This window comes from Moschus berezovskii, chromosome 4 (assembly GCF_049115385.1).
Source record: "Moschus berezovskii isolate FMDL1 chromosome 4, NW_MosBer_1.0, whole genome shotgun sequence".
Taxonomy (NCBI): Eukaryota; Metazoa; Chordata; class Mammalia; order Artiodactyla; family Moschidae; genus Moschus; species Moschus berezovskii.
This window is the reverse complement of record NC_142463.1, coordinates 7,072,178-7,085,629: the sequence shown is the minus strand read 5'-3', so window position 1 is coordinate 7,085,629 and position 13,452 is coordinate 7,072,178. Positions and strand designations below refer to the sequence as shown.

The 13,452-nt window shown below is 44.5% G+C and overlaps 1 protein-coding gene across 2 annotated transcripts in view; it reads left to right on the top strand.

Annotated features, from left to right (window-relative positions):
• Positions 1-13,452, top strand: part of LOC129540619 (UDP-glucuronosyltransferase 1A1-like) — a 134,296-nt gene that overhangs the window by 119,437 nt on the left and 1,407 nt on the right. The window contains exons 1-4 of one of the 2 annotated variants that reach the window (XM_055401824.2): positions 1,472-2,350; positions 10,301-10,432; positions 11,128-11,215; positions 11,505-11,724. In XM_055401824.2, coding sequence (XP_055257799.2) covers positions 1,487-2,350; positions 10,301-10,432; positions 11,128-11,215; positions 11,505-11,724 — 1,304 coding nt within the window. In that variant the 5' untranslated portion in view covers positions 1,472-1,486. Of the gene's footprint in view, positions 1-1,471; positions 2,351-10,300; positions 10,433-11,127; positions 11,216-11,504; positions 11,725-13,452 lie in introns of those variants that run through there. The other variant, XM_055401831.2, reaches the window with a different exon arrangement.

Below are 13,452 nucleotides of genomic sequence, written 5' to 3'. Positions count from 1 at the left end.
TTCTTGCCTGGAGAATCCCAGGGAAGGAGGAGCTGGTGGGCTGCCTTCTATGGGGTCGCACAGAGTCGGACACGACTGAAGCGATTTAGCAGCAGCAGCAGCAGAGCGAGTGAATGGTGATAGCGACAAGGCAGAATAAAGCAAGATGCTGTGGAGAATCAAGGAAGATGACTTTGTTTCCCCTGGAGGGCCCTGCAGATTACCCAGAGGGAGTGGACGTGTTTATGTAGCCCTTTTCAGTTTAGTAACAAGCAGCTCCAGTTTTATTCCATCAAAAGAGCTAGGAGTAGTTGAGAGGGTGAGTTTCTTCACTTCACTTCAGCGTGGCTTTAGCTTTAAAAGAAATCACCTTCCAGTGGGTCTAGGAATGCTCTTGCAGACACCCCACTCTTCAGTAGATGCCAGAGCAGACTACATCACTGCCCTGCTCAGTTTCCTTGGCCACCCATGCTCCCCGACCCCAGCACATCTCAGCCTGCCCTGTAAATTGCCTTGTTGTTTGTCCGCCAGAGCCCTCTTGACAGGCACAGACCGTGTCTAACTTGAATTTCGGGCCCTGGCTCCTCGCATCATGCCGGGAGGGCCAACACTTGCCATAAATCTTTGATGAGTGGAGGAATTCACAGTGGATTTTGAGTGTCAGGTCTCCACAGGTTGCAGGGCAGAAGTTTTATTGGATTGCTTAGTCATGGTTCTTGGTCATAATTTTTGAGAGTGGGTGTGGACTGCCTGCTATTCATTTTGGTAAAGAACAATTTCTAGTCTTGGACAGAGTCACACTCTTAAACCATTCAAGTGCACAGAGGCCTCAAAAAGTTCTGAGGCTCTACCTGATGCAGTAAAGTCATAAAATCATTAACGTGGTGACTATGTGTTTTTACAGTGCCTTTGCTCTGTGTAATCTACAGATGAACGCTTGTGACATTGAGACTTTAGAAGAATGACTGCCCTTATTGTATAAATTGGACTATAAATTTCAGAATGTCAGATAAGCGCACACCTATGAGCCAAAGCCTTGCCACCTCTTTCCTTCTCACCTAGAATCTTGATCTTGGTGAACTCCTGAGCACTCGGGGCAGGGGAGGGAGTGGAGGGAGCTTAAGAGTGCATGAGCGTGAGCACGCATATAATTGAATCACTTTGTTCTACACCTGAAACTAATGCAGTATTGTTAATCACCTGAAACTAATGCAATATTGTTAATCAAGTATAGTGCAATTGAGAAGAAAAAAAAAAAAAAGAATGTGATTCAAGTGGTGCTTAGGGACTTCCAGCCAGTTAAACTGTTGCCTGTGGTGAGACCTAGAAAGTCCTGCCCTCTTTATCTCTAAAAGTAAATGCCCAGCAGTTTGTAGCTGACTGACAGCTTTGGTCACGTGATGCAAGCAAACATTAACTTGGTGTATAGTTTGGTTCCTGTGTTGTATAAGTGAGAGAGGACAGACCTCCGGCAGGTGATCGTCTTGGTAGCAACGGCAGGGCAACCATGATAGCAGGGTCCCAGGGGGAAAGCCTGGTCATCCTGCTCCTGCTGCTGTGCGCACTCGGCCCCTCTGTGTCCCAGGGCGGGAAGCTGCTGGTGGTCCCAGTAGACGGCAGCCACTGGCTGAGTTTGTTCGGAACCCTCCAGCCACTGCAGCAGAGGGGACATGACATAGTGGTCCTGGCATCTGATGCCTCCGTGTACATTAAAGAGGAAACATTTTACACCTTGAAGAGGTACCCCGTGCCATTCCGAAGGGAGGACTTGGAAGAGACTTTTATCAGCCTCGGGCGTACGGTTTTTGAGGATGATCCTTTCCTGAAGCGTGTGATCAAAATGTACGAGAAAATCAAAAAGGACTCAGCTCTGCTCTTATCTGCCTGCTCCCACTTACTGCACAACAAGGAGCTGATGGCCTCCCTGGCGGCAAGTAGCTTCGATGCTGTGTTGACAGACCCTTTTCTTCCCTGCGGCCCCATCGTGGCCCAGTACCTGTCTGTGCCTGCCATATTCTTCTTGAATGGACTGCCGTGCAGCCTGGACTTTCAGGGTACCCAGAGCCCCAGTCCACCATCCTACGTGCCCAGGTTTCTGTCCTATAACTCAGATCATATGACCTTCCTGCAGCGGGTGAAGAACATGTTCATTACCTTGTCAGAGACTTTCCTGTGCAGTGTGGTTTATTCCTCGTATGCGCCACTTGCCTCGGAAATCCTTCGGAAAGACGTGACTGTCCAGGATCTCATCAGCTCTGGGTCTGTCTGGCTTCTCAGAAGTGACTTTGTGTTTAATTTCCCGAGGCCCATCATGCCCAACATAGTTTTTGTTGGTGGGATCAACTGCGCTAGCATAAAGCCACTCTCTCAGGTGTGTATTTGAGTGGGAACTTTATATACCTGTATTCTAGCAAGGACTTTGAGTGGATGAACTTGTCACGGATCTTCTGAGACAGCCTCAAATACCTTCTCTTGTTCATTTCTATTTCACCAGTCTCCTAGGAGTGAGTTGTAATTTATAACTCTTGGCATCTTCTTCTAGGTTTTTTTTTTTATCGGAGACTTTAGGAAAGTGTACTTTGGCCATTTTATTCTGTGTGCTCCAGTGGATCTAATCGATTAGATGCAACATGGGTTAAATGCCATAAACTCAGGGCCCTGGGTCCAGGGTTCCTCCCAGAGAACAAAATTGTGCAGCGTGCACTTTGCCCATGGTCAGGTCAGGCTCACAAAAGTCAAGATTGCTGAAATAATTCTTTGGCATCTATAGATCATGCGCAGCAGGGAAAATTGCCTTTATGTTCCCAGTTAAAAGTCCAGTTTCTAGATAATAGGAAGCTGAATACGGCAGTTCCATTTCCTTTAATAAAGCAAATCGCCAGACAGCCAGGTTCTGATGTTGGATTCAAAGCTCATGCATCTCACTCTCTTAAATGCTTATATATTAATGTTTTCACCCTCCGCAACTGGAAGTTTGCCAAAAAAAAAGCAGCATTCACAGTATCTTCCAAATCTCGACAGAGGGGATAGAGAATAGCAGGAGAGGTTCCTTCTAACGGGGATTTGGGAAGGATTCTTCAAGTAGGTGGCATTTCAGTGGGTGTTCCTTCATTTATTCAAGTATTGGTTGGGGATCTCCTGGTGGCCCAAGTACTTTCCAGATGCTGAGTCTGGTTCCTACTAGGGGCTACTATCACCCTCATACAGTGATGAATCTTATTTCCAGTGAGCTTCTGACATTCATATTTTATGTTATTTAAAAAAGAATAATTTTTGACTTTGGATCTTTGTTGCTGCCCAGGCTTTTCTCTGGTTGTGGCGAGAGGGGCTTATTCTTCATTGCGGTGAGCAGGATTCTCACAGTGGTGGCTTCTCTTGTTGAGAAGCACAGGCTCTCGGGAGGCCTGGCTTCAGTAGTTGTAACTCCTGGGCTCTAGAGCACAGGCTCAGTACTTGTGGGACACGGGCTTAGTTGCTCCTTGGCCAGATCAGGGATTGAACCCGAGTCTCCTGCACCGGCAGGCAGATTCTTTATCACTGAGCCACCAGAGCAGCCCTCGTGTTTTAAATGATTATATAATTGTCATAGCCATCTGAAACTTTGGGCATCAGGAACAACACCAGGTGAGAAGTCGGATGCTACCTGGACACCTCCATTCCACTGCTGCAAAACAGGGGCTCCTGAATGGGGCTCTGATTCCACCCCTGTAATGTGGGGAGAGATCGCGTAAACCCTTGAAGACCGCCCTGGCAATAAGATTCTGAGACCCCCATGGTCTGCTGGACACATTTGTGTCTAATGGGGTGGTCTGGTGAAGAAAGAAGGTGTGCTGTTGATTTTCTGAACACAGGATGAAAAAATCTAGAAGTGTAGAAATCCGTTCATGTTCTTTTTCAGACAGAGAAAAAATAAAGGGGGTGAAATGTCATCAAACCAACAGGCACATCTCAGATCAAAGGAAGGAGAGTTAGCCAGCAGGTCCAAGCAAGATATTTTCGCATGTTTGCTGTTGCGTTTTGGCAAACAGCTTTTATTTATTTAAGTGATTTTCTTCCTTATTTAGGATGTTTCATGGGAGAGGCTGCAGAACTTTATCAACTGTCTTTCTTGATATCACGTCTTTCTATCATTTATTGACATATTTTCCCCTTCAGTGGTAAACTGTATTGAATGTGTGTTGGTTGCTGCCTCGTTTGGTGCAAATGAGCTTCGATGTGAGAATATTTCTGTACATTGTACCTGATGGTAGTTCCCATTGTCTTACTGAAATGCTTTTAATTTGAAATTCCATTTTTAGATACTCATATCGCCATTTCTGCACTGTTTTTGTTTACATTTCTCTAGTGCTTCCTTAGTACTCCAGGTCTTCAGCCTCATTCCTTCTCTTTAAACAACATGAAGCAGGGACTTTCCTGGCAGTCCAGTGGTTAAGATTCTGTGCTACCAATGAAGCGGGTGTGGGTTTGATTTTTGGTCAGGGAACTAAGACCCCACATACCGTGCTGCCAAAAGAGAAACACAACAAAGTAAAACCAAAAGGTCTACAGAGCCATATTCTTAACCTAGTCAGGCGGACTCCTTTAACAGCTGAATTTCTCCTGTTTGCACTTAACAGTCAATGGATGTGATTATAACTCTTGCAGTTTATTTTTACTTTGCTTTGTCACCTCCCTCTTTCTTGACTTATGCTGGTCTGTCGCAATGCTGTTATCTTTTTTCCCCTTGGTTAATTAGAGAGTGTTGCTCTGCACTTCCTTCCCTCTATTGGGGATCATACAATTCCCAGTGCTCTTGGTAAAACTTCTGAACTTTTCAAGTATAAAGATGAAATCTTTGTTAAAGAGAGTCCCTAGAAAAAGCACAGCTTGGTGTTGAGCATACCTTTGGGATGCCGTCAAAGAATAAAGATGGTAGAAAGATGCTGAGAGCAAAGGCATGACACTCAAGAATTCCAAGATGTCAGTCCCCTCTCAGGTTGAGAACACCTCTGAGAATACACAGAGATCCAGAGATGGTGTCCACACATCCACGCTGGTTGTAAGGAAAAGAGTCAAACAGAGGATCGGTAAGAATAGACTTGAAGATGATAAAGAGGAGAAGAAAGAGTGGTGACAAGGAAGCTTGCAGTGTTCCTAAGTGGCTCTGAAAGTACAATGATAAAGCAACACATTTCCAACATACTGTTTCATAAGTCTCCTTGCAAAATGAAAGGCATTTGGGAAGGAAAAATCTAATAAAAGCCTGGAGCTCAAAATACTAAACTCACAGCCAAAGTCAGGACTTCTAGTAAAAGCCTCCTGGGTTTCAAAGTCAGTACACTTGACAAACAGGAGATTAACAAGACCCAGGATGCCTGATAACACTATAACTGCTTTTGAACCTAGAAAGGTCAACAATACTACATTAAATGCCACGGTTCTCAGTTACCTGAGACACGGCGGTGACGGAGGCAGGGGTCTGTGTCCCACAGTAATGGCACTTGGCACCCAGCTTCTTTACCTCATGGACACCAGCTGTCAGGGCCCCGGGTCACAGTGCGTGGACAGGAGCAGCAGGAGGTGGGACGTTCGTCACCTGTGCAGTCTTACCTTTTGTTGTTGGCAAGCCACATGTTTTTTATGCAAAAAGCTGATTAATGAAATTTAAGAAAAAGGTTCTTTTTTCAATAAATGGTTTATTTTAGGGGGAAAAAAAACCCTCCTGGGCCTATAGGCATGTATTTTCCCTTTGAGGGGGTCTCAATTTTTCTAGAATGGGATAAAAGGTAGGGGATCGAGGTTTATTGCTGTCAACATGTTGCTTCACACTTTGGCCATTCCAGAGAGTGTGGAGTCAGGGCAAGGTTTTGCTGTTGTTGCTGTTGTTTAGTCGTTAAGTTGTATCTGACTTTGCGACCCCATGGACTGCAGCCCGCCAGGCTCCTCTGTCTGTGGGCTTTCCCTGGCAAGAATACTGGAGTGGGTTGCCATTTCCTTCTCCAAGGGATCTTCCCGACCCAGGGATCGAACCTGCATCTCCTGCATTGGCAAGCCGATTCTTTACTCTGAGCCACCAGGGAAGCCAGGGGAAGGTTTGGGGGAAGTTTTGCCAAGTAGGGGGTGGACTTCACCATTACGGAATCCTGTACTGGCCCAGAATCAACACTGGCCTTGATAACATAATCTCTGCAGTTTGTCATTCTGTAATTTGTAGATGAACTTTCTTGCCATTTAAACTCCAGCCAAGTGCTACTATTTAGCTCTCGGTGTTTATGGCCCGGTGTTCCTTTTATGCTAATCACATCCTGCCCAACACTGAGTGGGTGCGGTGGGGACTTTAGACTTGGTCCTTTCTAGATAAGGTTAAAGCCCTAAAGGTGGGTTTCGTGAAGGAGAGATCTAGAAAGTGGAGGAAATTCAGTGTAGGGGTAGGGAGAATGATACTGCCTCCCTGACCTTTTGGTAAGCCTGATAGGAAAGGCCAAGACAGCTGCCAGGAGCCAGGGTGGGCCTGAGGCTGGTGGGGGCAGGCTAGACAGTGGGATGCCCTGGGAGTAGGACTGGCCAGTATTTGGGCTTTATGGCCATGTTCAGAATCAAGGTCGGCAACCATCTCTGAAAATCAGGTGTGCTAAGCCCTGTCTGAAGTCTCCTAGGTTACAACCAGGGTAGACAGCACCCTGGTTTGTTCAGGACTATTCTGATTTTAGGGTTTCCGAGGTGGTGCTAGTGGTAAAGAATTCACGCGCCAGGGCAGGAGATTTGAGAGATACAGTTCGATCCCTGGGTTGGAAGATCCCTTGGAGGAGGACATGGCAACCCACTCTAGTATTCTTCCCTGGAGAATCCCATGGACAGGGCAGCCTGGCGGGCTACAGTCCATGGGGTTGCAAAGAGTCAGACACGACTGATGTGACTTAGCGCGCACACACATCTGGTTTTAACACAGAGAGTCCCAAGAAACCCCTCAGTTCACACAGTCTCACTAATGGCCATGGCATTCTTTGGAGACATATAAAACCATCTGGAGTCTCTCGGAGTGAATTAGATCATTAATAACCAACAGTCCAGGGAAAATTGCCCTACTTGTGCCTTGCTCTGTTTCCTTCAAGTAGATTCCCACTGCATGTGTGTGCATGCATGGGTGGTGTGTGTGTTTCTTGAAGCCTGGAGCACTCTGGTGTTGGCTCTGAAGTTTGGGAATAGATCACGCTATGCTAAGATTATTGCCCAAGGCCGAATCTAGGGGTTGCCTTTCTTTCTTCCTGAGATACACCCACCATTCATCTCCAGGTTCTAGTTTCAACACTGTGACTAATGCTGCTGCTCTTCTGATTGCATTATTCCTGCTGCATCTTGCTGAAACAGTTTCTCGTCATTTCAGGAGGACTCCAAAGAGTTCTGGTACCATAGTTCTTATGTATCAGTGTAGAGAAGAATTCAGTGAGAGGCAGACTGATAGATAAGAAGTGATTTATTAGGGTAGGATGCTTGTGAGGCTTACATGGGGCTTCCTGGGTCGCTCAGTGGTAAAGAAAAATATACCTGCAATGCAGAAGATGGAGGAGACACTGCAGGTTCAATCCCTGGGTCAGGAAGATCCCCTGGAGGAGGGCATGGCAACCCACTCCAGTATTCTTGCCTGGAGAATCCCATGGACAGAGGAGCCTGGCAGGCTATAGTCCATCGGGTCGCACAGAGTTGGACATGACTGAAGTGACTGAGCACGCACTTGAGGCTTACAAGAATGTGGGTGAGAAATGCCACACCTGAGAACTTAGTGTGCTACAGTTTTATGATCGAAGGAAAAGCAGGGAGGGGAAGACCTTGGTCTTTCTCAAGTAGACGTCATGCTTCCATCATCCTCTCCTCCTCCAGGGGCATTTCCTTATCTCTATATGGTCAAGCTAGGTCCACGATTATGTGTGCAGACAGCAAGTCCTAGGAATCATTAACTTACTGAGCTCACTGGGCAGGATGTGGGTCTCACGCTACCATTGTTTTACTGTTTGGGGGCACGCACCACGCTTCTGCTACTTGGTTTTGTTGTTAAACAAGCCAGCTTGGTTTTGTGGTTAAGGAAACCTGCTTTCTCAAGTAATAATGAATTTACAGGGGTCTCCTATGTTTTTCTACTTATAATCCTCTGCTGCTGCTGCTGCTAAGTCGCTTCAGTTGTGTCCGACTCTGTGCGACCCCATAGACGGCAGCTCACCAGGCTCCCCCGTCCCTGGGATTCTCCAGGCAAGAATACTGGAGTGGGTTGCCATTTCCTTCCCCAGTGCATGAAAGTGAAAAGTGAAAGTGAAGTCGGTCAGTCGTGTCCGACTCTTCGCGACCCCATGGACTACAGCCCAGCAGGCTCCTCCGTCCATGGGATTTTCCAGGCAAGAGTACTGGAGTGGGGTGCCATTGCCTTCTCCTATAATCCCCTAGTGGGATTAACTATGTAATCATCTATTTTGTCCCGTCATTCTATCCCTATCATTTTCAGAACTTTTATTTGACATTGATCTCTAAGTCTATCCCTTATTCCTTAAGGGATAGGCCTTCCAGGTCATAACCTGGAACCTGTACTTACTAGCTGGGATCCCTGCCATCTCTGATTCTCACCCTACACACACACACATTTTCTAATATCCATCTTCCTGCTTCATTCATGGGAACCACAGATTACTCAGGGTCTAGTAGTTGTAAGATTCATTGTCAACTGGCAAATCAATCATAATTGATAGCTCAAATACACCAAAACTCACTTGATGGGTTTAGTCCTTGGTCGGAGAACTAAGATCCCACAAGCTGCATGGCATGCTCCCCCCGCCCCCGCCCCACCAATTACTCCTTGATTTAAAAAGTTGTCATAATGGCAATAGGGTGCTATTAGTAAAGGGAAGGACCTTGAATGCACTCAGCCCCTAGTGTTTGAATGACCCTGTCTCACATGCAGAGGAGAACAAGCTGGTACAATCCCCACAGGGTCGGCGTGCCACCCTCTCTCTGTTCTCCATTCCTTATTCCTTGGGTCATCTGGCCCTGAAGTTTCTTCCGAAAGTCTCGTTACCTTGTCTCGAGCTTTGTCCTTAAGTAGCCAAGGCTGTCTGCCTACAGGTGATCTTTGCTGGATGCTTCCTAAGACAATGGAGCAGCCTTACATGTGCAGGCTTCCTTGGATGACCGTGAGGGAGTCAGTGAACTAAGGAACCCACTTCTGGAACAGGAAGTGGGCACTAGGTAAGGGTCACATGCTGGGTGGGTGAAAACTGCTCCTGTTTCGCCTTCCTACCAAGAAGCTTTGGTGGTCAGGGTTTAATCACATGCTCTTAACCTTCTCTGAACCCCACAGAAGGGGCTCAGGTCTCTGGGACACACTTGGCAAGGGTTTCTGTCCCCTATTTTGTTTTTCATACCTAGGGAGGAACAGTTTACCTTTTACAGTACATATGGAATCAGCAGAGAAAGATTCAAATAAGTTTCTGTATATTCTTTCTGCTAAAGCAGGCAAGTTGACTTGGGAAAATGCATGGTTGACTGGTTACATTTTAGCACGGAGTTGACATGGGTATGAGCTTTACATGTTCAAGTGTATTGACTGCCATAGGGAAACACTGCCACAGGCTTCAGGGAAGCAAGAGTTGTGGAAGGATTTTTTGCTGTTTGAGGTTTTTCCTTAATTGTGAGTCTAATTCTTAATGCCCTCTGTAGCTTTGTGCTTTGACTTCATTCATTCTTTCAGCATAAAAAGAATATTCTAGAAGTCTTGAAAAGTAATACGGGTCTTTACATAGATTTTCTTAGAAAGGCAGTGCCGGAGCTTTCGAGTCCACAGAAAGTTTGCTGAAATTCTCTTTGGACAGTGTTTCTCTCCTCCCACGTTTCCTTTCACGGAATCTGCTGAAACCTTGCTCCTCTCTCCAGGAGGCTCCTTCCCTTTTCTTCCCTTCTTCCTATTGCCTTCAGCTCGCTCCTTCAACCCTCCTCCCCAAAGCCTGCTTTCTTCCAAACTTTCCCAGCGGCATGAAGCCCTGGGGAAAAGGATCTGGCTTTACCTCTGATCACTTTTCTCTCAGAAACTTGACACATGACTTGGAATCTACATTTCAGAGGAGAACCCAGGTGATAACTATGTAAGCAGGAAGTCTTCCTCCTTTGAGATGGGAAGGACTAGGGGAGGGAGGGATGTTATAACACACATTAATACTTTGTGTCTCTATCACACACATACACAAATACACACTCCTGTCATCACTTTCTTAAGAGGAAGATACCTTATTCAGAGCTGAATGCATATAGTCATCAAAGAATATGAGAAAAAATTAACTGGAAATTTCTTTTCTGCTTCTAGGAATTTGAAGCCTATGTAAATGCTTCTGGAGAACATGGAATTGTGGTTTTCTCTTTGGGCTCAATGGTCTCAGAGATTCCGGAGCACAAAGCTATGGAAATTGCTGATGCTTTGGGCAAAATACCTCAGACAGTAAGAAGATTCTATATGATTTATTTTAATATCTATCTTCACAAGAGTTCTAACCCCAGACTTTCAAAAACTAAATTAATTTATGAGTTGGGCTTTAAACTTAGATTTCCTTGCCACTTCCCAATTATTACTAATAATCCAAAGGTTTTTTTTTTTGTTTTGTTTTTTTTGCTATTTCACTCTCAACTATGCTGTTAACTATGATCCACTGCACGAGGAAGTCTTTTTCTCTCTTAACTGACTCAAAAGTGTATTTAAGATTATTTTGTAAAATAAAATGAGCAAGATAATGTTTCTTCATATTGCATAAGAATGTTTCTCCAGAAAGCAGTTGGTTAGGACACTGGATTCATTTCTTATATTTCTGCTTTTGGAGTTTCATGCCCACTCATTTTATTAAGTAATTTCCCTTGAAGTTCAGAAAAGTGCGAAAATCATAGATATATAACTTGCTGAATTTTCATAGATTCACAAAGTGAACACACCGTGGAATCAAGCCTCTGGAACGAGACGCAGAATGTTACCTGTCCCCAAAAGCCTTCCTCGTCACCATACCTCCTACCTTTTCCAAGGTCATATTCATTTAGAGACTCCAATTTCTAGCTACCATAGCTGATGTCTTGTCTTGTTTTAAAAAATTGTATGGTACATTCTTAAACTCGGTTGTTTTTTTTTTTTTTTTTTGCTTTTGCAAGGTCCTGTGGCGGTACACAGGGACTCCACCACCAAATCTTGCGAAGAATACAAAACTTGTCAAGTGGCTGCCCCAAAATGATCTGCTTGGTATGTGGGGAGGATTTAGCATGTAGGGTCTAACCAAGGTTAAATTAAGAAAGTGGCTCAGGCAGGAATATTCTAAAGGATTGTTCAGCCAGAAAGGATTATTGTCAACGTATCCCACATTGCCTTTTACCCAGTAGGATATCTCAACCCACATTTGCTTCCGCACATTTCTGCAAGGGCCATGTGTGGATGGCACTGGGCCCTGAGCATGCCTGGAGAACCCAGACAGTGTCAGATGGTGAAACTCAGTGGTTTGACTGGTGGCATCAACCCCTGCTTTTCTCCTCAGGTCACCCAAAGACTCGGGCCTTTATCACACATTCCGGTTCCCATGGCGTTTATGAAGGAATATGCAACGGCGTTCCCATGGTGATGATGCCCTTGTTTGGTGATCAGATGGACAATGCAAAGCGCATGGAGACCCGGGGAGCTGGAGTGACTTTGAATGTCCTGGAAATGAGTTCGGAAGATTTAGAAAATGCCCTGAAAGCTGTCATCAATGAAAAAAGGTAAGAGAAAAACTACCCAGGAATACTTGCTACTTGTATTTGGCCATTGCCTCACAATAACCATTCAGATGCGAAAACAAATACACCAAGATCTAGTTTATAAGTAAGATGACTTGGGGTTATTACCACTCATTTTATAAAAAGGTGCTTTAATTCCTATAGAATTTATCATAAAAATGATTTTAAATATTATGTCCCCTGGTGTACTTAAAACTTCAATTTATTTAAAAAATGTCAATATAATAAATGTCTGATCTCTAAGTTCCTGCAAAGAGAGAAATATTCCATCAGAAGAAGCATAGTGTCCAAGGTAAAAACAAATCAGGTTACTTTTTCCAGCACTGAAACCTGTGAGAAATTTTGTCCATGGGGTTTAAAAATCTGTGGGTGTATGTGTGTTTGATGTGCTATGAGAGACAAAGGCTTGTGATAAAAGCAAAGTGAAGTTTGTTCAAATGTGGCTCTGGAAACAAATCAATAGGCAAAAGCCATTAGATCAAATGATCTCTGTGTGAACTTTATTGTATTGCTGTCAATTGCTACAAATAATAGGCTGATCAGAACCTTCTAGGAAGAAGTTGTGGCCAGGAGTGGACTTCATCCAACAGTCAGTTATGTGTGTTCACATGCATGCTCGCGTGTGTGTGGGTATTTATCTCTGACACTATCAGGAACCTTTACCCATAGTTTCTTCACTTTGAAGGAGACATCAGTTAGGAAGACAGATGTAAAAATACTGGAATGTGTTCACATAGAAAGAGACACTGCACAGGGGACAACCAAGCCTAGACAAGGGAAAATGGGCGAGAAATGATGGTGCTCACATGCGTGGGATGCTTCTGATTAAAAAAGAATTGTCTACACAACCCCAGGGTAAAGTGCCCACGGCGTTAGATAGCAACCTTCGCAGATCGGTTGATGTGGTTCTTGTCCATCATTTCAATTGGCTTCTGGCAACCCGACTTGTCAGCATAGGTCATGCTGCCTAGGCGTCACTACAATGAGAGCCCGATTTCTTTCTATTTGCTGGTAACTCATTCTGAGGTTCATATTAATGATGTAACTTTGACCTTTTGTTCAGTGGTATGGACAACTACTTGTAATCTAAAAGTGACTTGGTAGAAGTTCTCTGGTACATTACTATCTAAAAAAACCAAAAACACTGATCAGTCATTTCAAGTTACTAACTCTATTCCTTTCTGACCCATCTCATGAGAATCTCCTTGTTCCCCAAACTCTAAACTGGGACTGCACCTAGTTTAGAGAATTGGAAAGATAAAGAGATAAAGAGAAGATAAAGAGAAGAGGAAAAATTTCCAACATCGGTTATAAAACCAGGCGGTAACAGGTGCTTAATAAATTAATGAGTGAAAGTCCAAGAAAATCTATTTTGTATGAGACAACTTATATAAAAGGAAGGTGTTTAAAAGAATTTGTGGCCAGTATTAATAGTACATTATAATGGTGTACCCACATGAAGTGATGGGCATGTTTAAGGACAGATATGGCCACAGTCACTCCTGAGTAAGTGTCTTGCTTTTCCGTCTCTTCCCTGTTTTCTTCCCCTTGCCACCTCCTCCTTCTCCTTCTCTTTCTTCTTCTAGTGCATCCATACTAAGGGATGAAGTGTCAAACCCATTTCGGATTTGGATATTGACTCAGCTGTTCACACAGTCTAAAATAAACAGGAACCCATTTTTTCCTTAACAGGCAGCATAGACACTCCTT